Source organism: Muscardinus avellanarius, assembly GCF_963383645.1.
Source record: "Muscardinus avellanarius genome assembly, chromosome: 12".
Taxonomy (NCBI): domain Eukaryota; kingdom Metazoa; phylum Chordata; class Mammalia; order Rodentia; family Gliridae; genus Muscardinus; species Muscardinus avellanarius.
In genome coordinates this window covers 29,992,120-30,019,688 of record NC_137798.1, presented here as the reverse complement: position 1 = coordinate 30,019,688, position 27,569 = coordinate 29,992,120, and the positions used below count along the sequence as shown (strand labels likewise).

Genomic DNA, 27,569 nt, shown 5'->3' with positions numbered 1-27,569 from the left:
CCGCCCACCACTGCCACCGTGACAGACCAGTGGAGGGGCTGGGCTTGCTTGTGGCTATCCTCTAGTCTCAGTTGCCATGGTAACCCAGTTCTCAGGTTCAGTGACCTAAGGGGAAGGCAGGTGGGGCCTCTGGGCAGAGCAGAGGTGTTAAGCCTGGGAGCAGCCACCTCACCAGTCACTGTTGCCTGTCCTCTAAGGGGCATAATAAATGGGAGAAGTGGTTGGGTGTGGGGGAAGTGGCTCCCATATGTCTCCCTTCCTTTCTGCCCCCTCCATCCGCCCCCTCCCAGCTGTCTCTTTTCTTTCCATCACAGTTCTTGCTCTCTCCTCTCCCTCCTCTAGCCCAGCTCATCCCTCCTCCACTCAAGCCTGCAACAGGAGTCCTCTCTTCCATCCCCTGGATTTTCTCTCCTCTCTCCCATCTCTACAGTCCTCTCTGACTCTGGATCCCGTCTCCGAGGGCTCATGGCATCCTCAGCCTCTCCTCTTTCATCCTCTTCCGCACTTATTGAAGGGGGCTGGGGCAGAGAGGGTCCCTGAGGAGCTCAGCTCCTCCCTTACCCTGAGTTTCACCTGTGTTCTTTCCTGCTCTCTGGAGCTGCAACCCAGACCCCCTGCATCTCTTGCAAATCTTTCTTAGCTGCATGGTGCACTGGGGCAGAAATACCCACTCACAGACACCTGTGTATATAGTCGGGCCACATATGCATATACTCGAGTCTCATGATGATACACTTGGGTCACATGACCTCAAACAGAGGTTGCACACGGTGGTGATGAAGAGCATGGGTGTTTTAGTCAGATAGGCCTGGGCTCAAGTTCCAGTTCTACCAGTACTTTTCTGACCAGGAGTGAGTTAAAATCGAGCCTCACTCACTTTGTCAGAAAAATGGGGAAAATAATGCTACTCATCCAGTGAAAATAGGGAGCAAAGTTTGACACGTGCTAAATAATAATCTCTGGCATCTTTGCTGATGTTATCATCAGGCGCGCACAGCTAGACTTCCTGAACCACTGAGGCCATTCACAGAGGGTCAGGGATGTGCGGTGCATGAATGCACACACCCGGGAAAATCAGGCTGTGTAGCCCCTGTATGTTCCTAATTCACTAGCCCGCCTGCAGCCCTCCCTCAGCCCCCTCCCTCACACCTCTTCTTGACCCACCCCACAGCTGTGTGGGGGCAGGGGTTCAACCCCTTAGGGACTCAGCTGTAAGAGAACACCAGCCTTCCCCTTTGACAGCCTCTTATTACCCCCCATCTCCTGTAATTAACCCCCACAGTGTATGGACCCCCGGGGCTTGGGAGGTGAGGGTGGGGGCTCCTTAGAGCTCTCTGGCGCATGACTGGGCTAACACTGCAGAGACACCGCCTGCCTGGGGAACTCTGGCTCAGATTTTGAAAGGTGCCAGCCTTCATTTCCTGTGGCGTGTGTGGGTGCTGCAGACTGCCCAATGGGCATCTGAGGTGTGATGGGCAGAGACTGAAGTGCCAGGAGTGGTTCCCTTTATTAACAGCCAGAAAGTCAGGATCAGGGAAGGAGGTCACCGAGGGGCCACAGACTTGAGGGGTGGGGCTTGGAGAGATGGGGGCAGGGCCCACCACTCACTTCTGGGAACCAGGGGGCACAGCTGGTCCACTAGAAAGAGGCACTGGTCACTGAGTCACAAGGGTCCGAACAGGCACCTGGAAAGGGGGAGGAGGGAGTCACAAGCTTCTCTGCACTCTGTCGTGGCAGTACAGGTGTAGTGGAGAAGCCCCCGCTTGCACCCCCTTTGCATGCACCCCTTTGGCCCCCCAGGACTCACTGAGAGGCAGAGGGAGTCAGTCTGGTGGGAGGCAGTCACGGGCTAGGGCTGGGGGTCGTGGCCGGAGTGCAGGGCCTGGGAGCTCCGGGGCTGATGCCCTGGCTGGCGTAGTACTCCACCACCTGCCTGGGTACCTCAGCCAGCACGCACTTGGCCAGCGCAGAGGGGGCGGCCTGGCGGGGCGGCAGAGACCTTCAGAGGTGGGGAGGGGGCGGCCGGGCGGGGGGGCGGGGCTTCCTGGAGCAGAGGTTGGCGGGGTCAGGTGGGGAGGGGCGGGGCTGCCAGAGCTGTTAGATTCAGGGGCGGGGGACCTGAGGAGTCCTTCCGCAGGGCGGGGGTGGGGGGGCGACACTGAGCACTCACGTCCTTGAAATCCCGGAAGGGCACGAACTGCACGATGTCGCGGGCTGCGGGCACCCCTCGGGGGCAACGCAAGGGGCCGTCATCGCCGTCCAGCAGCCGCATATCAGAGAAGTCGGCATTGCCCACACCCACGATGATAATGGACATGGGCAGGCGGGAGGCGCGCACGATGGCGGTGCGGGTCTCGGCCATGTCGCTCACCACGCCGTCTGTGAGCACCAGCAGCACGGAGTACTTCTGAGGGCAGCAGAGGGGGAGGAAGGGGCGCCTCGTGGGGAGGAGCTGACGGCTGCACCAAGCCCAGGCCCCGGCACCACCCGGGGCACCCGGGGCAGCCGCTAGTCTGCTGCGCTCACCGTGGCCTGGCCGGTGCTCTGCTCGCGCTCGGCTGGCCCTGCCACGCGGTTGATGATGGGCGCCACGTTGGTGGGGCCATAGAGCTGGATCTGGGGCAAGCAACGGCGGTAGGACATGATGACTCCCGAGATCTCTGTGGCCAAAGAGAAGAGGCAAGGTAGCAGAGAGCAGCAGGGAACCCTTCCTGACACCCCTTAAGGCCCGGAGGTGCTCCTGGTTTTAGGACAGCCACAGTAGTTCCTCACTAAGAAGAGGAAGAGGTGGACATCCCGGGGCTGGGAGCCCTGCGTGGGCAGATGCTGGCCATGGGGCTGCAAGTCTCATGGAAAGCAGACGGGTCTTGGATGGGTGGAGGGGACAGGGAGCTGGGCCATGGGAGTGGAGCCTGCTGCCATGTGGGATGCACAGATGTGCGCAGGAAGCGCGGGGGCAGGGGAGGTGGGCTGCTGGGACCCACCCAGCTTACCTTCACATTCAGGATTTTCTGGGTCAAAGTTGATGGCAAAGTCATGGGACACCTGAGAGGGTAAGGTGAGCACAATGAGGGGAGGACTCTCCTGCCCATCTGACTCCCCCTGTCTCCTCCATTCCCTCACACCCTGCCTACCTCGAAGTTGGGCGGGATTCGAGCCCCAAAGCCAAAAGCTGGGAACCGCTTGTCACTGGAGAGAAGAAAAGGCAGTGGGCTCCCGGGGCAAGGCCGACCTTCCTCTTCCTCCCAGCCTTCTCTTACCTGTCGTAGTCCTGGCAGATGCCTCCCACGGCACGCAGGGCCTGCAGGTAGTGGTTGGGCTGGCGGGGGCTGAGGCAGTGGAGGGACTGGCTGCTCCTCGGGTCCCCATTGGAGGCGGTGAAGTCGATGGCCACCTGGTGGGGCGAGGGTGGGGAAGGAGAGCCAGTGGAAAGGCTGGGCCAGAGCTAGGTAGGGCAGCAGGGAGGACTTGGATAAGCCCCATGGCGGAGCAGGCTGCAGCACGAGCTGACTGTGCTGAGGCTCCAGAAAGCCCGGGGCAGGGGTTCCTCTCCTTTAGTTCACCTTGGGCTTAGCCCCCTCTTGCTGTGCTAATCCCCTGGGTCTTTACCGTGAAGCTGATCTGGCAGCCACCCATGATGTAATCCAGGAAGGTGTGCACCTTCTCCACCTGTCAGGAGGGAGAGAGGAAATGAGGGATGGGGTGATCCCTTGGGGGGGGGAAACTTGGATAGCGCTTCTGTAGGGAAAGTGGGGAGCTAGAGTTTTTGAGGCTGCAGTTGGGGGTCGAGGGGGCAAGGGTGTGCAGTTCCCGGGAGTAGAGAAACTGGTCTTTGAAACAAGGAAGGGTTGAATCTGAGATTAAGGTAGGGGTGGGGATGAGGGTGGGGGCAACTCTCGATCAAGAACTGGGATTTACCGTGCACTGAGCCAGCACTACCGTCCCCGAGCTCTTGTAATGCTTCTTCTTGTCCCGATACTTGGGGTTGATACAGTCCCACTGCATCTAGATACCCCACAGGTGCAGGGTCATAAGTCCATCAGGTGGTCCTCCCGCTGCCTTCAAGCAGAGCCTCCCGAGCAAGACCCCCACGGCCCATCCTTCCATTGAGCCTTTCCACGCTCTCCACCTCCCGTCACCTGCAGTGGTCCCTTCGGCGTCACCCTGAGGATGTTCCCAGGGACCCAGGTGGGATACTGGGGGCGGGGTCTCTGGTACCTCTTGACCAGGGTTTGCTGTCCCTTCCTGCATCTCCTGGAAAGTGCTAGTGAACTCGCCGATGAAGTCGTGCTTCCCACTGGAGTCATAGTCATACACCAGGAACTGAGAAGTGGGGCAGAAGTGGGGTCAGGCTTAGGGTTGCCAGGGGTTTCTAGGGTGGCTGGGGGACTTGAGGTGGTAGGGGCCTCACAGCCTCTAGGCCCAAACAGATGCCTTTAACCTTCCCGGAGAGGCCAGCTGCTGAACTTGGATCTGGCGGGGAACTTGGCCTCTGTAAAAGGCGACTGTTATTTATCCTAGCATGAGAGGTGCTCATCGCCCAGGGTGGGCAGCAGGAGGAGGCTGGATGCTCTGAGTAAGCTGTGCTTTGGGGTCTCACCTTGAGGGGTCGGTGGGCATCGCAGCTGCACAGAGAGTGCAGGGACAGGCGGAACGGCTCCCAGGTGGGGTTCAGGTTGTTTTTGATCACCTTGGGGAGGCACAGGGAGCAGGTCACCTCCGGTCTAGGTTTCCTCACTCTGCTCTCCCCTCTCCGTCCCCACAGCCCTGGGCACCAACCTCAGTCCTCCAGACCAGCTGGTCACTCTCGTCCCCATTGGTCTTATAGATCTCCATGAAAGGGTCAGACTTGCTAAACAGGTCCTGGGGATGCAGGGGAAAGGGTCTGGTGAGGTCTGCAAGGAGGGCTGGGGTGGGGGGAATACTGGAAAGGGAACAGACGTGGGACCCACAGATCTGGATCCAGTGGGAGGCCTAGGGCTCCCTAAGAAGGGACTTGGGGGCCTGGACTCTGGGGTTCCAACCTTGTTGTCCAGCTTGTGGGCTCTGAAGGTCAGTTGCACATAGTCATTGGTACCCGATACCTCCTCAGCCACAATCTGCAAGGGAGACACAAGTGGCAGGACTCCCCTCCCTCACCTCGAGGGCCGCCCTACACCCTTCCCTTAGGGCATGATGTCACCATGGATGTCCACGCAAGGGCTCTGAGTGCGTGGCCCAAGGATTAGCACAGGCGGCCTGCCTACCGTGATAGTGGACTTGCCCGCGGTCTTCCCATTCTTCAGCAGTAACGGCTTAGTGACCTTGGTTTGTGACACAATCTGGGGACGGAGGTGGAGGCACACTCAGCTGTAATGTCCCCACTTGCCTCGGCCAGGGTTTGAAGGGTGGAAGAATAAGTGTTCTCTGAGTGTACACAAGGTTGGCCCTTTGACTGGACTAGGGCTGGGCTCAATTTCTAGGCCCTGGGTTCAAGTCTCAGTACCAAATAACAACAACCAACAACAACAGAAAAACAAAACAACCCCCCCAAACCAACAAATCATAGCACCCCACAAAAAACCCCAAATCAAGGCCAGAACAAAGCAACAACAAAACTCAAAACAAAAAAAGAGGGAGGCACTATACCATTCCCCTTCTACCATCTTTAGATGGCGAAACTAAGACCCAGAGACGTTAGGTATCTTGCCTAAGGCTGCACAGCCAGTGAATGGCAGAAATTGGATCCAAGCCCCCTCTGAGCTAGCTCCCGAGCTCATGCAGCCTCTTATTTTAGCTTCCAGAGGTAGAAGCTGATTGGGGGCGGGGGTAGAGTGAACAGGGTTGCAGACCTGGCCCAAGGTACACTCCATAGAGCCAAGGAAGGTGTCGTTGCGGGGGCTGGTGGCTCCATCCTCAGCATCAAACACGTGGAATTGCAGGGGCTGCTTCTCTTCAAAAAAGTACTCAAGGGCCAGCACCCGGGAGAAGACGGGGCTGGAACAGGAGCGAAGCACCTCCGTACGTTCCACCTGCGTGCGGCAGGGAGGGTGAGGGCCTGCTGGGAACCGAGGTTACTTTCCCTGACCTGGACTCTCCTGGGCACGAGGCTCGCCTTTGGCTTCAGCAGCCAGCTCTTTTCTTTCTAGGGTGCTGCCGGCTCTGGGAGCCGGGCTCTCCTAAGGCCTTTGGGAGCGCTCCCCCTGCCTCTGGGGTAATCTCAGGAGCCTCTGGGACTCAGTGAGCTCTCGACTGTGAAATGGTTTGGGTTTGCAATGATGGCATACCCGTCTCCAGGGTTACCCAAGTGGCCTGGAGAAGGCCCTCTGGAGTCCTCACACTCTCCTGAGAAGCTTTCATCGCCCCAACCCCCCTCCTCCTTCCCGGGCTGGACTTGGGAGGTTAGCTGAGGAAAAACCCAGCCGCCCTCACCTCCACCCACTGCTCATCAGAGTAGAGCTTGAGCAGCACGCAGGGGTGCGGCTTGGTGAGGGTGTCTCCTCGGTCCAGGAGGCCGTGGCAGGACACCCGCAGCTCCACCCGAGAGGCTCCCAGCGTCATGGCTGGGGGCTCGGGCACCCATCCCATCTCGGGGTCCGACATGGCACCGTGGGGACGGAAGAGATGGCTTGGACACTGGAAAGAGAAGCAGAGGAGGAGGTCTGGCCTCCAGGACCTTGCCCTCCTCCCTGACCATCTTATGCATTTTCTGATACCCTGCCTACAGCTTTGCTTCCCCAGAGCTCTGCACAGGCCAGGACCAGGGTCTGGTACTCCTGCTCAGGAGGCCAGTGTTTCCATCAGCCCTGCCAGCCTAGGTGTGCGTGAATAGGCTGGAGGGCCCGGCGACTGGGATGCGAGGTGGGGTTCCTGGCAGTCTCGGCTCCCAGGCCATCGATTGATCCCCGTTGTCTGCTGGCTCAGCACCTTCTGCTATTTCCCGGCTGGTGTGTGAGCCAGCGCTGCACTCAGTCCTGGCATGAGGGAGCTGAAGTGGGGCGAGGGGCGGGGCAGGGGACGGGGAGGCCCCTGGAGGTCTGAAGAGGATGGGCCTTGGGGATGGAGTCTGCTGTGGGCAGGAGACAGTTGGAAGGTGCCCTCTCCCCTCCCTACGCCCACCCGCCTTCTGGCTGGCTGATGGGAAGCGGGTGGTGGGCTTCGGAGTGGAGTCAGGACCAGGGTGCTATGGGAAGCCCCTGGGGCTCCTGGCAGGGGCTCCCACTATGACAAGCCTCGCATCCCTCCCCACCTCCCCTGTTCTCACACTTACTAGCAACACTGGTGCTGTCTCTTAGCGACAAGGTTTTGGGGGAGCCTCAGCCCCCTCCATGCCAGCCGTGGGATGCGTGCGCGCCACCCTCCCCCAGCGGTGCTACCAAGCCTCAGGCAGCAGCAGGCAAGGGGACGCCGGCCCGAGTCCAGGGCCGGTCAGTCTATCTATGTCTGTTCAGAACTCAGAGTGAGGCTGTCCGGTCCCGTGCCCTGCTTCCCCGAGTGAGTGTGCACTGGTGTATCTGAGTGCCCCACCCTCTGTGTCTGTCCCCTCCTGTGGTGTGTCTGTCTCCAGTCTCCAGGAGGGTGGTGTGATAGTCCTTGTACCTCCCCAGAACTGGGACCCTTCCCTGGCTGAGGACCACCTCTTCACCATGCGCGTCTTCCCGGGACTGTGAGGGGGGGTCTGGGCGGTGGCTTCCCCCTCTAGTCATCAGTCTCTCAGTTCTTGTGGGTCTCCTGACATAGGCAGGGTGTTGTGATGGTGAGGGGATCAGGCAGGGCTGGGGACCTCTCTGAGGTCGAGAGGAAAGGTCAATATGGAGATCGGGTCAGGCTGGGCCTGGCTGGGGCTGGGGGGGGGAGGCAGGGTGGGCTCACCTGGGCTCTCGTAGGGGCCTCCTCTCTCCCGGCTCACCGGCTCACCGGCCCTGGCCCGGACTCCTTTGCTGCTCCAGCCGCTGGCGCCGGCTCCAGCTCCGGCTCTGCTGCTATTTATGGGGCCTGGATTGGGAGGGATGGGGGGGCCGCAGCACCAGCTCCCCCCGCACAGACCGGTTGGGAGGGAGAAGAGGGGAGAGGCAGGGCCACTGCCTGAGAGAAGCCACAGAACCGGGGGAGGAGGGCGGGCTGGGGGCGGCTCAGAGGCAGGACCCCCGCAGACACAGTGACATACATCTCCCCTTCACACACACCCACACCCGGCATCACAGAGATGCACACACTGCCGTGGTGCATGCACACACACGCATCCACACAGAGATATGATGATGACACACGCACCCACTACTCGCAGACTCACACATATCTTGACACACACAGGCGCCAGTACGTAAACTCACTGTGACACCATGACAGTTACAGCCCCACCAATACACACTGGGAAACACACCAGTCTCACAATGCTTTTGACAGCGCTACACTTGTTAAGGATATTTGCAGTCACCAGGCTGCACTCGTCACACATACATTCACTTGCACCAGCCCGGAATACACAATGTTGATCTTCACGTGCTCCTTAAAAACCATCACGTGCCACGCTGAACCTCACGGCTTTGAGAATGAGGTCCAGTTCCCCAGCCACCTTTTTATAAGGAGATACAGGAAATGGATGCGATTGCTTAGGACGCACAGACTCGTCCTTGTCACGAGGCCCCGGAGGGCAGGGCTGCACAGTAGGGACAGGTGCTGAAGGACCGAGTACCAACGTAGCTTCCTGGTGCCACCACGTGCCCAGCCCCCAGATTCAACCCATGTGGCCATATCCCCGGGGGAGTGACCGTGCCATGCACAGATCTTAAGGAAACAGACATTACTCATTCTTAGGGAGACCAGGGGAAGTGAGTAATTGCCTAGGGAGCTACAAGCCAAGCACAAAGGCTTTGGGCACATGATGATCTGGGAGGAGAGAGCAAGTGCATTCACCGGGACACCTTCGCTCTCTGTCCCTTCAGTGCTCATTTTTTCAAGTAGCAACCACCGATTAACCAGCTCCTGGATGCCAGGCATTGTACCAGGTACTAGGGCTAACCAGGTGATTAAGACATAGCCCCCGCCGGGCGTGGTGGCACACGCTTGTAATCCCCGCGCTTGGGAGGCAGAGACAGGAGGATCGTGCAGGTTTGAAGCCAGCCACGTGTGCTGGCTTAGGAGACCCTGTTTCCAAATAAAAATGTAAAAATAGGTCTGGGAGTGTAGCCCGGAGGTAGAAAGGCTTCCAGGAACCCCAGTACCACCAAAAAAAAAAAAAAAAAAAAAAAAAAAGACATAGCCCCTGGCTCCAGGGAACGTGGAAATATTTGAACCAGAGACACATGTGCAGAGATGATAAGCCTGTATGAAATGCAGTTAAGTGTGATGGATGCAAAATAAACAAGACTTGCTCAGGATGCAGTGGGGGCTTAGTGAGGGAGGGTTTGACTGGGATGAGTGGGGGAGGCTTCAGGAAGCGCATCATAGAGGAAGAGGCTGTGAAGGCCCTAGATGCCAGGGAATTGCATTTAGAATATTAAAGGAAATGATTAATTTAATTATTGATCCACATTTTGTTTATGTATAAGCTACTCTCCTTTTTTTTTTTTTTTTGGTACTGGGGATTGAACCTACTTCTACTTCCAAGCTACATCCCCAGCCCTTTTTTGTTTGTTTGTTTGGTTTTGAGACAGTGTCTCACTTGGTTGCTGAGAGACTCACTAAGTTGCTGAGGCTGGCCTTGAACCTTCCAACCTCCTGTCTCAGTCTCTCAGGTACTGGTATTATAGGCGTGAGCCACCATGTCTAGCTGCCACTTTACTTTTGAGATTTTTGAATATCGAGGGTGTCCACAGGATGACACAACAATCTGTAATACTGTCAGTTGAGTGTGTGTGTGTGTGTGTGTTCACACACACACACACACACACACACACACACACACACACACACACTGTGCTCTAATCTCTCTCGGGTACACTGGAGTCTCTCAATCCCATCCCAAAGCTGGACACAGTTGACTTCTGTCACTTCGTTTTCTACAGCCCTGCCCCTGCCCATAACACCCACCCTAGCTTGGGGATTGGTCTTCGGAGCCTGGAGCAGCTCTGTTCTTCTCCCTGCTCTCAGCTTCAGCCCCACACCTGTGGGGTGCTCCTCACTTTCTTTCACTGTGGCCAAGCCCTGGGTGCTGGTGGGAAGGGAGCAGATGGTGGGGTGGGAGTGGGGACAGTGAATGGGGAGGACAGCAGAGACTGGAGGCAGACAGTGATTTTTTTTTTAATACTATACAAGTGAGGAGAAGCCCCTGGGGATAGAGGGACAGAGATCCATCCTCCCAGAGGAGGAGACAGGCCCACCCTGAAGCTCTGCAGTGCGAGGCATGGAGGCAGGCATCCAGAGCCTCCCTCTCTCCAGGCTGCTCTGCCCTCTTCTTCCCCACCTCTGGCTCCCCTACGCTTGGTCCTGCTGTCCTGCCCCTGTAAGACAGGGGCTGGCGGGGTCTGGGGGAGCAGGGATGGGCAGGTCTGAGTCCTTGTGAGGCACATGTCGAGAGGAAGGCCGGGGAGGTTGTCACAGCGGCTGTCAGTCCGTTCCTGGCTCACTAGTTCCTGCTGGGGACAAATCCAGGGAACCCTGTTTCCTGGGTAGGGGCTTGAGGGGTACTGTGTGGGACAGACAGATGGGTGGCAAGGGGTCCCGCCCTCACACCACTGGCACCTGCAGGGTCAGGGGGCCGTCTTCTATCAGGCTCCAGTTTGTCACAGGACTGTGCCCGCCGTGTCCTCTTGGGCTTCAGGGGGGCAGGCCGACGGCCTGGGTCAGGGGGCCCTGAAATGACAGTCATAGCAAGCCTGGCACGTGAGGGGGCTCACAGGCTGGGTGCTCACCCAGGCTGTGACTCCTGCCTGTGGCTTACTCCAGGCTGTTAGGGGGATCCAGCAAGGCCCCGGAGTCCCCTGAACCCCTCCCGCAGCCAGGTGGCAGACCTGGGACCTCAGGCTCCTCTTGGTCTTGCTGTGAGCCCAGCCTCGGCCGGGGCTTGCTGACTCCTGGGGCTGTACTTCCAGCCTCGGACTCCTCCTTGCCCCCTGGCACCTGGGGGGGCCGGCGGCCCCTGGGCACAGCCACCGGCTTCGGGGGCCGTGGAGCTAAAGGGGGATCCTGCGGCTGGCAGAGGAAGATGCTGTGTCAGTTTCTTGCCCCATCAAAACACACCCTCCTCACCCACCTTGTTAGCCCTTACCTTGGCATTCCTAGTTGGAACAGTCCTCTCTGGGAATAAGGCCCCTTCCTTCTCTTCCTCTCCATCTTGGGAGGCTGGGCTGGGGCTCTGGCAGCTGTGGTTGGGGGCGCTCTCCTCAGCTGGGAAATGGGAGACAGAAGCTACAGGAAAAGGCGGCTTGCAGAGCCCTCCCGTCTCCTCCTCCCACGAAGCCTCTGCAGGCCCATTTGCTCCATCTCTGCCTTCGATGTCCTCTTCTATTGCACATTTCCTTAGCCCTCGGTCCCTAGAATTACCCCGAGGCCATCACCTTGGAGGGGGCTCTGGCCTGGATATCTACTCTACAGAGCAGGGTCCAGCCCCTTTCCTGCTGGGGCAGAGCCAGGATACAAGGCCTGTCCATCCAGGGCTGCAGTGCCCCGGGGCCCTGCCAATGCCGCAGCCTGGCATTCCCAGAACTGTTTGCCAGTCTGCTTGAGATGATGAGAACCTCAAGTACCCTGGCACACTTGTCTCCTGCCCTGTGAATTTCAGCAACACAAGCCTGTGGATGGGACCCCTGGGAGGTGTTTGCGTGTGTCTCTGGGAGGTGTGCACGCATCGGCACATCTGACGATTCTGGTCCTGAATGGAGGATGCATCTTTGCTTTGCATGCTCAGCCTAATCTGTGTGAGGGATGGGATATCAGTGAAGATGGCTCCAGGGCCGGGCTGATCTCAGAGGGCAGGGAAGCAAGCCGGCACTGCCAGGCCCAAGCTGGCAGGCTCTGCACTGCAGGGGGAAAGGAGAGGGCAGGAAGGGGAGCAGCAGCCCCAGCAGGCCAGCCTGTTCTTGATTCCTTCCTCCTAGATGCACAAGCCTGGGCTGGGAGTGAGGAAGGGGAGGGGTGTTTTTTTTTTTTTTTGTCTACAGGGAGATTTTGTTCACGTTAATATCATCGTGAGTCATATTCCAGGCTTTTGGGAACTTAAAGTGATGCTGAGCGGAGCAACTTTCCTCTTAGTGGCTCCTAAAGCAGAAGATGCTCTGAACCTGGCAGGAGGGAAACATCATACCTGAAATAATAATCCTCCTCCTTTTGTTCCTCTAGTCATGAAGCCATAAGATAAACGACCTGTTTAAGGTCATGGGTGGCTGAGTAGGACCTGGGGCTAATATCAAGCTCTTGCCTGTTCTTGGGGCAGCTTTCTGAGAAACCTGAGGATAGATTAACAAGCTATTTTTATCGAATGCTGAAATGTTTGAAATGGGCCTGGAACGACCGGCACTTGCTGGCAGTCAGGCTTCTGCACCTGGCTAAGGTGCAGAACAAGGACTTCTCTAGAGAGGGCGCCACTATGATCAGAGGTGGCACCTGCCCCACAGTTCTCAGAAACCCTTGCAAAGCACGCCCTCATCTGCTAACCTTGGGGAAGCCGCTTTGGCTCTGTGGAACCTTGTTTAGGACTGGGCTGTTGGTTTATTTTGTCTGTAGCTTTGGAAATTCGTTTTAGCATTTCTTTTTTCTTTTCTTTCTTTTTTTTTTTTTTTTGTGTGTGTGTGTGGTACTGGGGAATGAACCCAGGGGCTTTCTACCTCTGAGCGATACGTTCAGCCCTATATTTTATTCTTTATTTTTAAACAGGGTCTCACTAAGTTTCAGAGGGCCTCCCTAATAAGTAGCTGAGGCTTTCTGTGAATCCTCCTGTCTCAGGCTCCCAAGTACTGGATTACAAGTGTGACCACCACACCCGGCTATCCTTCAGTGTTTCCACTGTGTTGACTTCTTGCTGCTCTGTGTTGGTGGTAAATTACCCAGCACAGGGGCCAGGCTTGCTTCTGTAGACACCCCTGGGCCTTCGGCTGCTGCCTGGGAAGAGGCTTTCCATACCTATGTGCCATGTGGCTTCTGCCCGGCGCATGGCGCTGAAGCTTGGCTTGGTGCTTTGGGGGGGTGGTGGGGGCTTCCAGGCTCCAGGCCCTAGAATGAAGGGAGGGGATGGGAAAGAGGAAGGAGAAAGGGGGAAAGGCAAATTAGGAGGGGATTCTGAGAGAGATAAAGGAAGAGAGGGAGGGCAGCCATTCTCACCTGCATCATCTGAAGAGCGCCGTTTCTGCCAAGCCTGGGTGCTGTCTTCCAGATCTGGACCTGCACCCTGCAATGATAGCTGAGTCAGGGCATGAGAAAGACACCTCCTGGGGGCTGCAGCTGACAAAGGGCTTCTGTTCTGGCGTCTCATGTCATTTTGATGTCACTGGTTCCCGGATACCTGGACCATGTTTCTCAAAGAGTGGCACTTATGCCACCCTTGGGGGATAAGAAATGGTTTACCCAAAGCTGGGCATGGTGGTGCAGACTTGTAATCTCAGTCCATGGGAGACTGAGACAGGATGGTCCAGGTTTGAGGCCAGCCCCAGCTACTTAGGAGGCCCTCTGGAACTTAGTGAGACCCTGTTTCAAAATAAAGAATAAAAAAATTGGGTTGGGGGTATAGCTTGGAGGTAGAATGCCCCTGGGTTCAATCTCCAGTACTAAAACCAAAACCAAACCCAAAACAAACAAACAAAAAAAGAAATAGTTTACCCAAACAATCACATTGCGGTCTTAATAGTTTTATATTTATTTTATGTAGAGTAGAAAAATGACTCATACAAAATATCTGTGATTTGAAAGATGATAATGCTTTTGTCTAGACTAAGTTTTTTTTAAAAAGGTGATTTGATTCAATTTAAAAAATTATGTCAATTTTAATTCAGATGGCACACAAATAAGGTACAAATCAGTCATAAAAGGTTATAATGAAGCCAAATATAGTGGTGCATGCCTGTAATCCTAAATACTTGGGAGGCTGAGACAGGAGGATTGCAGGTCCAAGGTCAGCCTCGGCAATTTAGCAAGCCCCTCAGCAACTTAGTGAGTTTCTATTTCAAAATAAAAAGGGCTGGGTGTATAGCTCAGATGTAGAATGCCCTTGGGTTCAATCCCTAGTACCACAAAAATAAAAACCTCAAACAAAACAAACACACACCCACACACACAAAAAAACCCAAAGGCTGTAATCTATCCAGCCACCAAAATTTGGGAAACAGAGCATTAGAGGTGAGTATTTCTGTGACACCCCCCATTTTATAAGCTCCAAGAGGTTAAGCACGGAGTCCTGCGTTCTGTGTATAGAAGGGCAAACGGTGGCCTACACCTTCTAATGCCAAAGCACCTACTTACTCCACTGAGCCGCCAGGGACGAGGAAGCAAGAAGTGGGGTGATGGGCAGGGACTCACAGGACCTTCATTTTGCCGTGCCAGGCCCCCTCACCTCTCGTTTCCCATCGAAGCTCCAACCCTTGGCTCTTCCCAACCCTGGAAGGGCCACACCATGGACCCTTGACTGCTGTGCTGTTCCAGGGGCTGGGTCCCCCTCCCCTGGCTCCGATCCTTCGGTGCCCTGGAACAAGTCTCCTGTTTACAAGCAGCTCCAGATGGAGAAGGGGCTGCACAAGTAGCAGGGGAGCCAAGGGAAGCCCCTGGAAAAGTTCTACCCAGACCCTGGGAGGAGTCCTTCTGATGCCTTCAGTTGCATACAGCACTCCCAGCATGCTCTGGGCCATCAGGTTTGACTCCACTCTCAGGAGGGGGGAATTGGAATGGCCTGCATTGCCCAGCATTTTCCCATTAAGGTTGGGGTAGGGTCGGGGAACGGGCTATGCGTGGGACAGGAGAAAGGGAGGACACAGCACCCCCCTGCCTCACTTACCATCTTCCTGCGGAAGGAAGGCCCCCGGCCTCCCCCAAATATAGGGAGGTGGCTGCTCTCTTCCTCTGGGCTCCAGCAGGGAGAGGAGTTATTGCCCAGGCTTGGGGGGTCTGGGCTGGGAGGGCTCTCCTGAGTCGGGGGTGGGGGCGGGGGCGGAGGGAGGAGGAGTCCAGCAGTGGGGGACCCGGGGCCCCTGTCCCCCTTGAAGCTCCGGGGCCGCCGAAAGTGAAACAGGCCTCGGCGCCTCTTCTTCTGGAGTGGAGGCAGCGGTGCCTCCGAGAGGCCTGGCCGCACGGTCCTCAGAGTCCGGGGGTAGCTGGACAGAAGTGGGGTGGGTTAGTGGCCAGTGCCGTGCAGAGCCTAGAGTGCTATGGGTGTTGGTCTGTCCTGGGTCTAACCAAGGTTTTCTTCCCACTTTCATCTGGTCTTTCCTGCCACACTGTACCCCTTCCCACAGAGTTCTGGGAGGGGGGTGTTCTCACCTTCCTCATCACAAACCTCTAGTAGCTTCTTTCTCTCAGACAGGGTTTATCCTTCCAGCTCCCTCCCTCCCCTCCAGCCCTGCCAACTCCTTCTTTCAGCTCCTCAGTGACCTGCTCCCCTGGACAGACCGGGGCAGTCTGTACAGGACAGTGATGGAGACCACTCCCTCAGGGCCTCGTACCACCAGTGGAGCCACCCCCGGGCCTGTCACCCTGCCCAGGAGGCTCATGTTGGCTCCATCCTTTCTGGTCATCTTGAGGAGATTCAGAGCCATGTAGTTAAAAGAGGGGGAGGGGGAGAATGTGGGGAAATGTCCTGAGAGACTAGCTTGGGGCCAATGTTGTTGGAGAGACTTTCACAGGAGCAGGGAGGCCATGCAGCCCTTCTGGGGCCTTGAGGCCGGCTGAAAAGGGGAATGTATTTAGGCACCACACCTGGAACTTTCATCCATGACCCTTCGGCTGAAAAAATCCTCCAGCCCCTCATCTAGGCGGCTGGCCATGCCATTCTCCTGCCGAGTCCCAGGTACTGGCAGCTGCTGGGAGAAAAGTCCTGTGGGATAGCTCATCTGGGTTAGGAAGTCCCACCTCCCACCCGGGGACTCAAGGGCCTTCTCCTTTGGACCTGATCCCACAGGAATTTAGACTTCAGTTCACTGAGCATTTCCTAAGGTTGGTGGCTCTTGGCTTTATCTGTCACCAAAATAAGAATGTCACTGCTTAGAACAGAGATTTCTTTCTATTTTGAGATGGCGTCTAGCCATGCTGCCTGGACTGGTGTTGAACTCATGTTCAAGAGATCCTTCTGCCTCAGTCTGCTGAGTAGCTGGAACTACAGGCCTGTGATACCATGCTTGACTAGACAGATTTCTTACGTGCAATAAGGTCTAGCTCTCATCCAAACTGGATGGTCAACTGCTTGATGGCTTGCCTGGGCTCCTGCCCAATCCCGCAAAGTTAGTGTCTCTGGCATCTGGGGCCTAATGCTAGAACCTCTTGCCCTGGCATTGCTAAGGGAAGTCCATTCTCTCGCAAGGCTTTCGGGACTCACGCTGGGCCGACCAGGTCCTGGCGGGGTGGTCCTGGGCGGCCGGGGCCTCCCTTGTGTTTGATGCCTTAGTTTATAGCCATGGGTTGGCAGCTCGGATAGACCTTCCCAGGAGCCACTAGTTGTGGGCTGGTTGCCCCCGAGGCCTGAGAACCAGCCAGGGGGGATCCCCAGGCTCCCCAGTTGGCTTTCCATGTCCTGAGGACTCCCACCTGTGGGCACAGCATTATTAGCGGGACTAGCAGGAGGAGCAGGGAGAAAGCAGGGTGGAGAGGCAGAGAAAAAAGCAAGGGGAAAGAGGGCCCAGGGGAGGGGTGGAGCCTGGAAACGCTGGAATGGAGGCTGGGGACTCACTGATGAAGGCGGATACCGGCCGGATCTTGCGGCAGCGTTTCTGCTTTTTGATGGCCATGGTGTCCTGCAGAAATGAAGACAAAGCATGGGGCCAGGGTCCAAGTCCCAAACCCTCACTCGGAGCCTCCCACTCCTCACAAAGCCCGGTTTTGGAGTCTTTCCTGCCTCCCTCTCCTCAGGTTCTGGGCAAGGGCAGAGGGGGCTGGAGCAGGGCTCAGGGAGGCCAGCCACAGTGCAGCGGAGGCTGGGGACAGTCGAGTGCAGATTCAAGGGCAGGGCCCAGGTTAGGGAGGAGGGGGAAGTGTGTGGGCCTCACGATGTTGGTCCCAAGCTCATCATCTGTGGTCTCCTCATGGTCGTGGTTCCGGCCTCGGCCTCTGGAGGACAGATCCTGCCCTTGGCCCAGCCCTCCTGGTGGATCTGACAGCGTCCTTAGCTGGGTCAAGTGCCGGGCCTGGGGAAGGACAGGTATGAACAGGATTCCAGGGCAGCTGTGCCCTCCCAGGGCTGTGAGAGGGAGGGGATGGTGCTCATGTTTGAGCCTGGCTGGGCTCCAAAGTCTTACCAGGCTCTTGTGGGAGTGGTACAGCTCCTGCAGGATCTCGTCCACTATAGAGTTGGTCAAGTAGGTGACAACCGAAAGCTTCACCTCACTGTGGGCACAGGTGGGGCTGCTCAGCCACCCCCGCTGGCCTCAGAGCCTTAGTCCCTCCCTCTCCAAGTGCCTGAGAAGTGGGCAGGCTGCCTGGCTGCTCACAGGGAACATGGCTGCAGTAGGAGGCACCTCAGATGCACCGCAGTCAGGTCTCCACAAACACATGCCCAGCCCCACCCACTGGTCTCCCCAGCCTAGGTGTGTGGGGCAAAGAGGAGCTGGAGGAGGAGGAGGAGCAAGGAGGCTGGAGGTGAGGAACCTCAGTGGAACACAGCTTTGTGAATTAGGTTCAGAGTAAACCTTGCTAGTCTAACAGCAGAAACGAGCACTTCCCAGGCCTGGCTGTTTCATGGGTGTGTGTACTAATTTTCCTTTGCTTTGTGAGTGGTGGCACCTAGGTCCCACTGAAAGGACTCCAGGGGCAATGAAGACTGGGAGGGAGAGAGAATGTGACCCCCGTGCCTGACTTGGACGGCTTTTGTTTGCCCATGTCTTCTGTTCCTGGGAGGCCAGTCTTGGTGTATGAACTTGGGTATGTGTTGCATACACCTGTTTGTGCACCGCTCTGGCTCCTAAACCCCAGCTCAGCACTTAGATTTCTAGGGCAGAGACCAGTCAAATCCTAAACAGCAAGGCTGCATTTGGTTAAAGATTTATCCCTTGTAATGGAGATCATGCCATTCATTATTCATTGCTGATCTCTCCCAGGTCCCTAAGTGCTCTGGGTCAAATCCAGCTCACCCCCAGCCCCATGCTCTGCCTTACTCCAGCTTGTTCTGAATGTCCTGTCCGGCCTGCTCCAGCAGCGCTCCTCGGATGAAATTTCGGGGTACGGTGACGCGCTCAGCCACATTGCTCAGCATCTTGTTGTGCCCTTCAGCTACTCTCATGGCCACAGGGCATAACTCCTGCGTCAGGCTGACCATGGACTCCAGGATCACCTGGCGTGGGGGAGAGGGAGCCAGAGCCCCAGGGAGGGCAGGGTCAGGGCTGCCACTGTGGCAGAACAAACTTAAGCTTATCCAGCCCCATAATGAGACCAAGGGACCTGCCTAAGGTCGCAGAGCTGTTTGTATCAGAGACTTGGACATGCGGGCTTCCCTACTTCTTGGTTAATGTTCCTTCTACCCTACCATATGGACAAGGGGACTCAGTCCAAGGATCAGGATCCAGAAAGGGGGAGATCAAAGTTCAGGGTCTAAGGTCAAGGCTAGCATAAAAAACCCCAAGCCCCTATGGTGGCAGCACTGATACAAGGTGAATGGGTGGTTTCAACTGTGCATTTCTTTCTTGCCCTCCTGCTTGTCCTTGGTTTAGGTCCTGCCTTGGTCAACACCAGGCTCTCACTGTGGCCTCCTCCCTCCCCCAGGACTTGCCTGCAGCTCCTTGTCCACAGCCTTGGACACCTCGCTGGCTACTGACTCCAGCCTCTGCCGCACAGGCCCGTCATTGGCTAATACATGACCCAGCTCGTAGAGGCTGGGAAACAGCTAGGGAAGGAAGGGGTTAGGTTCAGAGGCCAGAATCAGGCCCTACTTAGTCCTTGGGGGCCCCTCAGCCAGGAGGAAAGAGGCATGGGGCAGTGCCTGGACACTCTTGGGTTAGCATGGTTGGGCTCCTTGGGTTCTGCAGATTGTCAGGGAAGGGTGGGGTTGCAGAGGGCTCACCGCCCGGGAGTTTTTGGCATCCTTGATGAGGTCTCGGGCATAGAGCAGCTCATCCTGCACGGGCTCCAAGGGGCACAGCCTCAGCGCCCGCACCTCCTCTTGCACTCGTCCACACAGACGCTGCAGCATCTGGAGCACAGCGGCAGGAGTGTCAGGGATCCCAGGTCAGACCTAACGGGCCCGCTGTTGGATGGCCCGGTCTTTCTTCTTGGAATGCCCTTCTTGAATGCCTAGTTGAACTCCCAGAGTCCTATGCACCCCTGGTCTAGGGCTGCCTGTTATTTTTCCACATCTATTTGGGGCCCACATTCTGAATGTCCTGCCATGCTCAGTCAAGTCACGGGTACCACATGATGCTTCTTCATGCCTGCCGTGTGCACTACCCCGTCACACCTGCATGCCCCATGCACGCCCCACGTGCCCCGGAGGGAAACGTTTACTTGCTCGGCGCTGCTGGTCACCAGGCCCTGCTGCAGCCTGAAGGCCTGCTCCTGGGGGCACGTCTGGGAATGGTTGTTCCTTACCAGGCACCACTGGATCTGGAGATGATGGAGCAGGGAGGGTCAGGGCTGGGGCTGGGGGCTGCCCTCTGCTCCTTGCTGCTCCACCCTGCTTGGGATGGCACCCTCCACCTTCTGCCAGACGTCCTCTGTGCGCTCGGGGGCACTGCGGTAGGCTTGGGAGATGTCGCTCACCGGAAAGGACATGAAGCGCAGCGTGTGGTTGCTGTAGAATACAGTTAGCACAGCTGGGTGGGGCGAGGGGTGAGCCAGGGAGGCCTCTGCTCCCCAAAGCCACCCCTGCTCATCATTTCTCTGTTCTATGACCCTTCCTTACATTTTCGTGAAAATGGGTCAGGAGCCTGGGGTGGGGCTGGGGTAGTTCAGGCCTGGTCCTGGCATGGGGAGGCTGGAGGCTGGGATCAGGATGGGCCTTGATCTACTTACCTCTCCAGGGCTCTTGCAATATCCAGGAAGCCCAGGGCAGATGTATTGTTCCGGTCCCACAGGATAGTTCTGGGGGAGGGTGGACACTGGTTGTCACCTCTTCCTCTGGGTCTCTATTAGGGGCCAGGGACTCAGCCCTCCCTGGGCCCTCCCTCCTTCCGTTTCTGGGTAATAAAACTGACTCAGACGGTGCTGGGACTGGGGTTTCCTAAAGCTGCAGAACAGGACATTGAGATAGGTAGGGAGAGGGTGTGTGTGTGTGTGTGTGTGTGTGTGTGTGTGTGTGTGTGTAGGTTTTGGGGATCTGGGCCAGAGGGTCCCAGCGTGGGCCTCACCTGAGGGAGGAGTTTATCTGCAGGGCCTTCGACAGCATCTTGGCCCCGATGTCCTCCATGCCGTTGCCGCTCAGATCCACCTTGGCCAGGCAGGTGTTGCTGCCCAGGGCGTTGATGAGGATGCTGGTGCGAAGCTTCAGCCTGGAGTCTGCCACCGACAGTGACTGCAGGGACTGAGTGGCAAGCCGGCGTTGGGCCCAGTCCCCACAGCCCCCTGCCACTGCAGGCCCCCAAGGCCCAGTCACTCACACAGTCCTCCTCCTGGATCAGGTGCACCAGCTTGTGGAGGATCTCCTCCAGGGTCCTGCGGGGAGTCGGGGCTCAGAGTGGCAGGGGCGGGGCCAGGGGCATGCTATTGGAGGAGGAGCGAAGGGGTGGGAGGGGCCTCACTTGGCCTTGACATTGAAGTTCTTGCCCAGGAACAGGTGCTTGAGGGACTTGTTCTTGCCGAGTGCGGGCACCAGGGTCAAGAGGTCCGAGTCGAACCCTGGTCAGTAGATGGATGGGACAGGCTTGGCCTTGCGGCCTGAGGCTTACTGGGGTCTCCCCAGGGCTTCTTCCCTGCTCAAAAGGTGCTCCTACTCACCATTGTCTGACAGATCTAGGCTGCCTACACAGGTAACAGCCCCTAGCTGCTCCTGCAAGGCCTGGGCTCCCGCTGAACGGAGCTGCAGAGATAGGGTAGAAGAGAGAGGGCTGTGTTGAGGTGGGAGGTGAGGTGGAGGAAAAGGGCACCTTTAAATCCTGAGAGATCAGAGTAGCTAGGTCAGAACTCAAGGTCAAGATCAGGGAGTAAAAGCTCTCCCAAGGCCAGATCTTGGGAGTAAAATCAGGGTGGTCATTTTTTCACACCCCATCTCTCCTTTCCCCTGGCTCTCCTCAGCCGGCAAGGTGGATACTCCTAAGACAGCTTGCTCCTGCCCTCTGCTGGGAAAGCCTGGTATCTCCCACCCACAGCTTTGAGGGAAGAGATCCTGGAGTCAGAACCTGAATGAATGGCTTAGACCACAGTCTAAGGTCAGGGGCAAGCTGCAGCCAGGGTCTGACTTTGGTTGGAGCAATGAACACTGGGGTGGTGGCTCACCTCACAGCTGCTGAGGTCCAGATGCAGATCACTGAGGTGACTGTTGAGGGAGAGGCCCTGAAGCAGCGCCCTGTGGAGGAAGGTCAGCAGGCCCATATTTACCCCTCCCCTGCGCCCCATGGCTCCCTTGGACGCCCCCAACCTGCACCCACCCGACCTGAGGGCTTCCAGGGGCAGCCTCGTGGACGACAGGTTGACGTGGCTCAGGGTGTAGGCGCTGCTGAAGAACTGCTTGAAGGCTGGTGGGGCCTCCCGGCCCTTCCTGTGGAGACTCCTGAGGTCAGGGAGGGGCATGGCCACGGCCTGCCCGTCCCCCCACCCTGCCGGTCCCCACCTGTGGGAGCAGGTGTTGCGAGCCAGGTTGAGGTAGGTGAGGTGGGAACAGCAGCCGTGGAGCAGGGCACCCAGAAGCTGTGGCAAGCGACATGGTGGGTGTCAGGGGGGCTGCGGGGTGCTTGTAGGTGGGCCAAGGACTCCCTCCTACCTCCTGGTCCAGGTCCAGGCTCTTCCCTCTGGGTGAGCCTCACTGTGGAGACCCACCCAGCTCTGGGGGCCTCAGTTTTGTCCTCTGTGGGAAGTCAGTGTACTGCCTGCCTGGCTTCCAGGGGTGCAGAGAGGCTCCCGGACAGGGGATGTGTAAAGCCGGGCCACTACAGGCTAATTTCCTGTGCTCAGTTAGGGGAAGATCCGTTCCCACTAGCAGAGGCAGCCCTAGGCTAGGTGCACAGCTGCGGAATGGAGCGAGGGCTGGCTTTTAGCATAGCCGGTACAACCTCGTGACCAGGTACGAGCTTCTGCGAAATCTATAGTCATCCTGGCAGCTTGCTACTTCTGTATTTATGGAAGGGGCCAGGGGTTTAAGACAGAGATGCATCTGACCTCCCCAGATCTCCTCAGCCTGGCTCTCCCGGTCACTAGCCCCTCACCAAGTCAACAGCGCAGTCAGTCCCTGATAGGTCCAGGTGCACCAGGGCGTTGGGCTGGGCCAGGAAGCTGTAGAGGGCCTGGGGAAGGAAGGACAGAGAGGCTGCTAGGGAAGAGGTGACAGAGCCCACCCCCAGCGGCCACAGGGTGGAAGACTCCCAGGCCTTGAGTGCTGAGCATGCTTCTGCAGGGGTGGAGGCTAGACACTCACATTGGCCTCATCTGTGGCGAGCAGCCCGGGGTTCTTGCTCAAGTCCAGGTATCGAAGGGAGCTGGCAAAAGCCGGGTTGGCCCCAAAGGTCTGGCCCAGCGCCTGGAGCCCTGAGCACAGCGGGCACTGGGCTGGGTTGGCCCCCATCCCCACCTCTTCCCCACTCCCTGAATGTGGCTCCCTTTTTCTCCCTTAATCCCTGGGGTGGCGTGTGAGTGTCTGGGGACATGTCTGGGGCACAGCATCGCAGGCAGCACTGGGAGAGGGTCAGAGGTCAGGGGTCCTGGTATGAGTACCTCGAGGGGAAATGGCAGTCTTGGCCAGGCACAGCTTGGTGAGACCAGTGGGGAAGCAGAGGAGCTGCTGGCTCAGACTGAGGAAACCTGGGGGTGCAGAGAACATGGGCCCTTAGAAGCTGGGCAGTGGGTGCAGGTGGCTCAGAGTCGATGGGGGCTCGAGTGGAGTGTGGGCCTGGGGCTGAGGATGGGAGTGCTGGGGCAGGGGCTGCCATCAGGCCCCTGTTCAGACCCGGGTTGGGCTCTGGGCCAGGACAGAGGTCTGCATTGTGGTGGGGATAGGGTTCAGGGCTGGGGCTCACCCTTGTCTTCGATGGGGTTGTGGGACAGAGTGAGGGCATGCAGCACACAGCTCCCGTTCTCCCCAAACACCCCGGCCAGCTTCTGGACAAAGTCCCTTCAGGGAAGGGGAAGAAGGATTTGTCCTGAGCTGAGCCCCAGGTCCCAGTCCCCTCTTCCTCCATCTCCCTGCCTGGCTGGGACCAGAGTGATTAGAGGCCCCACGGGGTGGGGGAGGCAGCTCAGGGTCCACCAGTGACCTCGTCTCCTCTCTGGAGTACCAGGGGGCATCCTGCGCCTTAGAAGTCGTGCTGAGGCAAAGCCCAGCTTTGGGTCCTCAGAACTGTAGCGGCCCACCCTGGCAGCTGATGGAGAGGGGATGGGGCATGGAGCACGGGGAGGCTGAGGGCTGAGTCCCGGCCCACCCTGGCAGCTGATGGAGAGGGGATGGGGCATGGAGCACGGGGAGGCTGAGGGCTGAGTCCCAGCATGACCACTGGCTTGCTTCATGCTCTCTTGGGCCTCAGCTTCCTCTGTGTAAAGTGAGAAGCATAGTCCAGGGTCTCATGCTCTGGGTCCTGGAGCACTGACTACATGACAGGGGCACCGCTACCCACGGAGGAGGCTGGCCTCACGTCTTAAGCCCAGCGTTGTCCAGCACCAGCTCTTCCAGGCTCCCTGACTTGCTCAGGGTATGTAGCACCTGTTCTAGCACTTCTGAGCCCTGAGGACAGAGGGGTCCTGAGATCAGGAGCCAAGAAGGACACTCCTCTGCCCTCCCCCATCCCCTCCTAGTTCCTACCAGCCGCAGGTCTTTGCAGTAGAGTTTAGTGAACCACTGGTTGTAGGCCAGGGCTGCCACCATAAGTGCCAAGTCTCTGTGGGGACATTGAAGGGGAAAGGAGGTGGTAAGCAGGTGGCTGGGGTGGGACAGAAGAAATCGGGGACAGGGTGGTTGGACTGGGAAAGCTAGATGGGTAAATGGTAGTGAGGGAGGGGGCAGGGAGGGGGCAGGGGCTGCGGGTGGGACCAGAAGGGAGATCCCAGGGAAGGCCAGGGTGGGCCCAAGCTGGGGATTTGGGCTGAATCTCTGCCCCATCTGCTTACCGGCTCTCTAAGTGACTGAAATCCAGGAGATTGAACTCGCGGTTGTCCTCAGCATGGTAGATGGTGTCCACATCCTTGGGGAGGTGGAACTGGCTCACACCTGCTCCCTGCCCTGCCCTCTGCCCCTCCCCCCAGGCCCCACCCATTCCCTGCTAGGTCCCTGCCCAACGCACCCACTGAACCTCCTCACGGCAATGCAGCCCATTGTAGTCACACAGGGCAGCGTAGGTCTCCGAGAAGCCACCTGTGGGGCAGGAAATGGGCTGGTTTCATGAGGGGCAAGGGGATGGGAATAGGCTTGGGTTTCTAGGAAAGATCAAGGTCACTGTGCATGCCACTGTCCTAGGTCCCTGCTACACCATGAACCTCCTGAGGTCCAGGAACTGTGGAATCCTCAAGGCAGACAGAGGCCTCTCAGGCAAACCTCCATGCACAAGGGCTCTAGACACGGGACAGGTGGTCTAGGTCCCACATTCTTCTTGTTTGCCCCTGCTCACCACACACGCTGTGAGTGGTAGATGTGGAAGTCTCAGAGTTGGGAGATGTGTCTCGGGGCCCCTCTGGGGTGTCTGCATTTCCACGTCGGATCAAACACCTGGAGGGTGAACAAATCATCCCAGAAACGGGCAGAAAGAGGCTCTCAATATAGCTTCTGGGTCCCCAGGAAAAAGCAAGAGGAGGATGTAAGCCCTCCTCTTGTGTCCCAGGAGCCCAAATCCAGGGGAAGAAGCCTCCTTCCTGTCTAAGCCCAAGAGAGGCTTGCCACTCACCCAGGGCCAGGGCAGACCTTGGAGAGGGCAGAGCTCACATGGCGCGTCACCTGGTCCACACTCTCAGCTGATGGCAGCCGCATGCTCACCATGCCACGCTCAGTCTCCACCAGGATCTGGTGGTAGGGGAAGAGACAGTGGCAGAGCCTCAGGTATTGGGTCCCTCCTCCAGCGGACCTACTAGCAGGGCTGAACGCTGGCGCTCACCTGGTTCTGACTGAGCGTGTTGAAAGCGCGGATCTCCAGGACATTGAAGGAGCTCTCCACCTGGAGGGATGGGAATGCTCAGCCCCTGGTTAAGGGCCTGGTGGCCAGGCTCAGGAGAGAGAATGCCAGGTGTTCTTCCCCGCCTCAGCCCAACTAACCTTGGCAGGGACTTTAAGGGGGAAAAGGTGGAGGCGCCAGGAGGTCAGGGCCTGGAGAGAAGAGAAGAGTGTCAACAGTTCACGGCAGCCGCCTGGGGTCAGGCGCCCCTGCCCCCTTTTTGCGCTCTCAGTTCTGTTCTGGGAGCATTTTCTCTCCTGTCCTAACCTGGGCTCCTGGACATCAACCTAGTCCATCCCTGCCCCCTCCCCCAGGCCCTGACTCCTCAGCCTCCTCCCACCTCTGTCTCTCCTGTATAGCCCAGTTGCCCTTGCCCTCCGACCTCCAAGACCGATGCCCTCACCAGCACTCGGTCCTCAAACTTCTTGGGTTTTGTCTCTAGTTTCACACGATGCTGCTGGAGAACAGCCCCTTGGCTCAGGCATCTTCGGATGCTGTCTGCAGGTGGGTGGGGGCCTGCTCAGAGCTCCCCTCACCCTGGCCACCCCCACTCCCCTGGGGCTGTCCAGATAGAGGCAGGGGCAGGGGCAGACGAGAGGAGAGAGAAACAGGGACAGAGGAGTATGGGACAGAGACTTTTTCTTCTTGGGTGACTTTTCCTATTGGAAAGGGAGTGGGATGTGGAGAAAATGCTGGCTCCTGGTGTCCTGAGAGTCAGGGGACAGTTGCTGAGTGACACTTACTGTGGGAGGGTGTGTCTTACACCTCTGAGGTGTGAAGGATTTCTCCAGCCCATGCACTGCTGCAGCCATGACACATACACAGTGAGTCAGTGTGTGGAGGTGTGGGGGTGTCCCTAGACTGTATCCTAGGTGGTCTGGGTATGAGAGTCTGCCTTTACTATGGTGTGTGTGTGTGTGTGTGTGTGTGTGTGTGTGTGTGTGAGCACACATGCGTGTGTGCCTTCTGACAATGCCAAGGAACCTGAGTGGCACTGGTGGGGACAGAGAAGTGTGAATGAGTCTGCTGGCTTGCTGCTGCTAAAGGGAAACAGTGCCAGACAGTTCCTCTGTGTGTGTATGTGGGGGGTGCTGGTGGCAGGGGGAAGAATTTAGTGTTTAAATGAGCCCCATACCCATCTGCTGGCAGAACCATCCGGTATCCCATAGTGTGTGTGCATGTGTGTGACGGGGGTGCAGTTTCTGTAAAGGTGTGTGTATACACATCTCCTGGTCGTGCTCCTGTGCGTGTGTAGGTGTGAGAAATCACCACAGCGCAGCGTGCCTCTGAGTATCCTTGAGCGTCCTGCGTGGGCTAGCCTGTGCTCCTGCCTCTGGGGGTCAGGGCTGTGGCAGTGCTGGGGTGGGGGGCTTGGTTTGGGGAGAGTCTGAGAACCACGAAAGCGGGAGTGGCCTTCAGGTGTGGGTGGTGGGCAGTGGGAAGAGGACAGGCTGGGACCGGGGCTGTGGGAGGTGAGCTGCAGGGTTTCGGCTCTTGGTTTTAGCTCCAATCCTGACTCCCTTCGTTGCCCCACTAGCCTGGGCGCTGCCCGGCTCCTAGGGGGCTCCCCAGGGCCAGTTCCGGGGCGGGGCCGAGAGGAGGGAGGGTGTTGAGACACGCAGCGGTCAGGACCAGGGGCAGCTCCCATCGCCTGGTGGGGCGGGCCTGGCCCCGCCCGGCGGGGGTGGGGGAAAGCAGGGGACTCTCTGGAGCGAAGACTGGACGCCTCGCGGAGGGGTGGGTCAGGAACCTTGAGCGTCAGCTCCCGGGAGCCAAGGGAACTGCACCTGTCGCCGAAGAGCGGGACGGGCGGCTCCAGGACAGGAAGGTCCTGATAGGGTGAGGCGAGGGGGGCAGAGGAGGATGCTCCGGGGACAGCGATGCTGGAGCCGGGGTACAGGTGTAGGGGCTGCCTCGGAGCGAGGATACGTGAGGGGCGGGAGGCGCCGGGCTGAGGTGTACCGCGCGCAGGAGAGCACTGGGTCTGGGATGCTCGCGGACGGGGCGTCCCGGAGCCCGAGGCAGCCGCTTACCTTGCAGCTCGCGGGTGAGCTCCACGCTGGCCTTGGCCATGGCGGCCGCTGCTGCTGCTGCTGCTGCAGAGGAGCCGCCGCCGCCGGGGAGCCGCGGCACATGCTAGTCCCGGCTCCGGCAGGGCCCGGGCGCTGAGCGCTGCAGCAGCGGCGGAGCCCGCTCCTGTCAGGGACGGCTGCGCGAGCGCTCCTCCCCCCGCCTCGGAGCGGCGGG

At 58.1% G+C, this 27,569-nt stretch overlaps 2 protein-coding genes across 3 annotated transcripts; both read right to left on the bottom strand.

Moving 5' to 3' along the window:
• Nucleotides 1-1,842: 1,842 nt before the first annotated feature.
• CPNE6 (copine 6) lies at nucleotides 1,843-7,972 on the bottom strand (the record flags this gene model as incomplete). 2 transcript variants are annotated; one of them, XM_080708233.1, is made up of 16 exons in its annotated part: nucleotides 1,843-1,980; nucleotides 2,171-2,407; nucleotides 2,527-2,660; nucleotides 2,994-3,045; nucleotides 3,135-3,189; nucleotides 3,261-3,394; nucleotides 3,610-3,669; nucleotides 3,919-4,005; nucleotides 4,219-4,323; nucleotides 4,601-4,690; nucleotides 4,780-4,863; nucleotides 5,025-5,099; nucleotides 5,247-5,321; nucleotides 5,832-6,011; nucleotides 6,412-6,615; nucleotides 7,889-7,972. In XM_080708233.1, 15 exons carry the CDS (start codon nucleotides 6,580-6,582, stop codon nucleotides 1,843-1,845), a joined length of 1,677 nt encoding a protein of 558 aa, XP_080564359.1. The 2 variants fall into 2 exon arrangements, with proteins under 2 accessions (XP_080564359.1, XP_080564358.1); XM_080708232.1 differs by lacking the exon at nucleotides 7,889-7,972 and having other exon boundaries at nucleotides 2,171-2,404; nucleotides 6,412-6,582.
• Nucleotides 7,973-10,527: 2,555 nt separating this feature from the next.
• Nucleotides 10,528-27,395, bottom strand: CARMIL3 (capping protein regulator and myosin 1 linker 3; the record flags this gene model as incomplete). Its single annotated transcript, XM_080707105.1, has 40 exons — nucleotides 10,528-10,553; nucleotides 10,663-10,773; nucleotides 10,932-11,112; nucleotides 11,189-11,307; nucleotides 13,039-13,128; nucleotides 13,237-13,303; nucleotides 14,462-14,590; nucleotides 14,900-15,215; nucleotides 15,817-15,917; nucleotides 16,433-16,641; nucleotides 16,784-16,847; nucleotides 17,100-17,237; nucleotides 17,349-17,436; nucleotides 18,204-18,379; nucleotides 18,815-18,928; nucleotides 19,106-19,234; nucleotides 19,546-19,644; nucleotides 19,738-19,831; nucleotides 20,053-20,121; nucleotides 20,388-20,560; nucleotides 20,637-20,691; nucleotides 20,778-20,874; nucleotides 20,974-21,055; nucleotides 21,472-21,541; nucleotides 21,629-21,733; nucleotides 21,806-21,882; nucleotides 22,398-22,475; nucleotides 22,607-22,716; nucleotides 22,903-22,989; nucleotides 23,205-23,299; nucleotides 23,817-23,905; nucleotides 23,984-24,059; nucleotides 24,289-24,362; nucleotides 24,462-24,532; nucleotides 24,786-24,883; nucleotides 25,059-25,174; nucleotides 25,266-25,325; nucleotides 25,424-25,474; nucleotides 25,726-25,820; nucleotides 27,356-27,395. The coding sequence occupies 40 exons, from the start codon at nucleotides 27,393-27,395 to the stop codon at nucleotides 10,528-10,530; spliced, it is 4,119 nt and encodes a 1,372-aa protein (XP_080563231.1).
• Nucleotides 27,396-27,569: the final 174 nt, after the last annotated feature.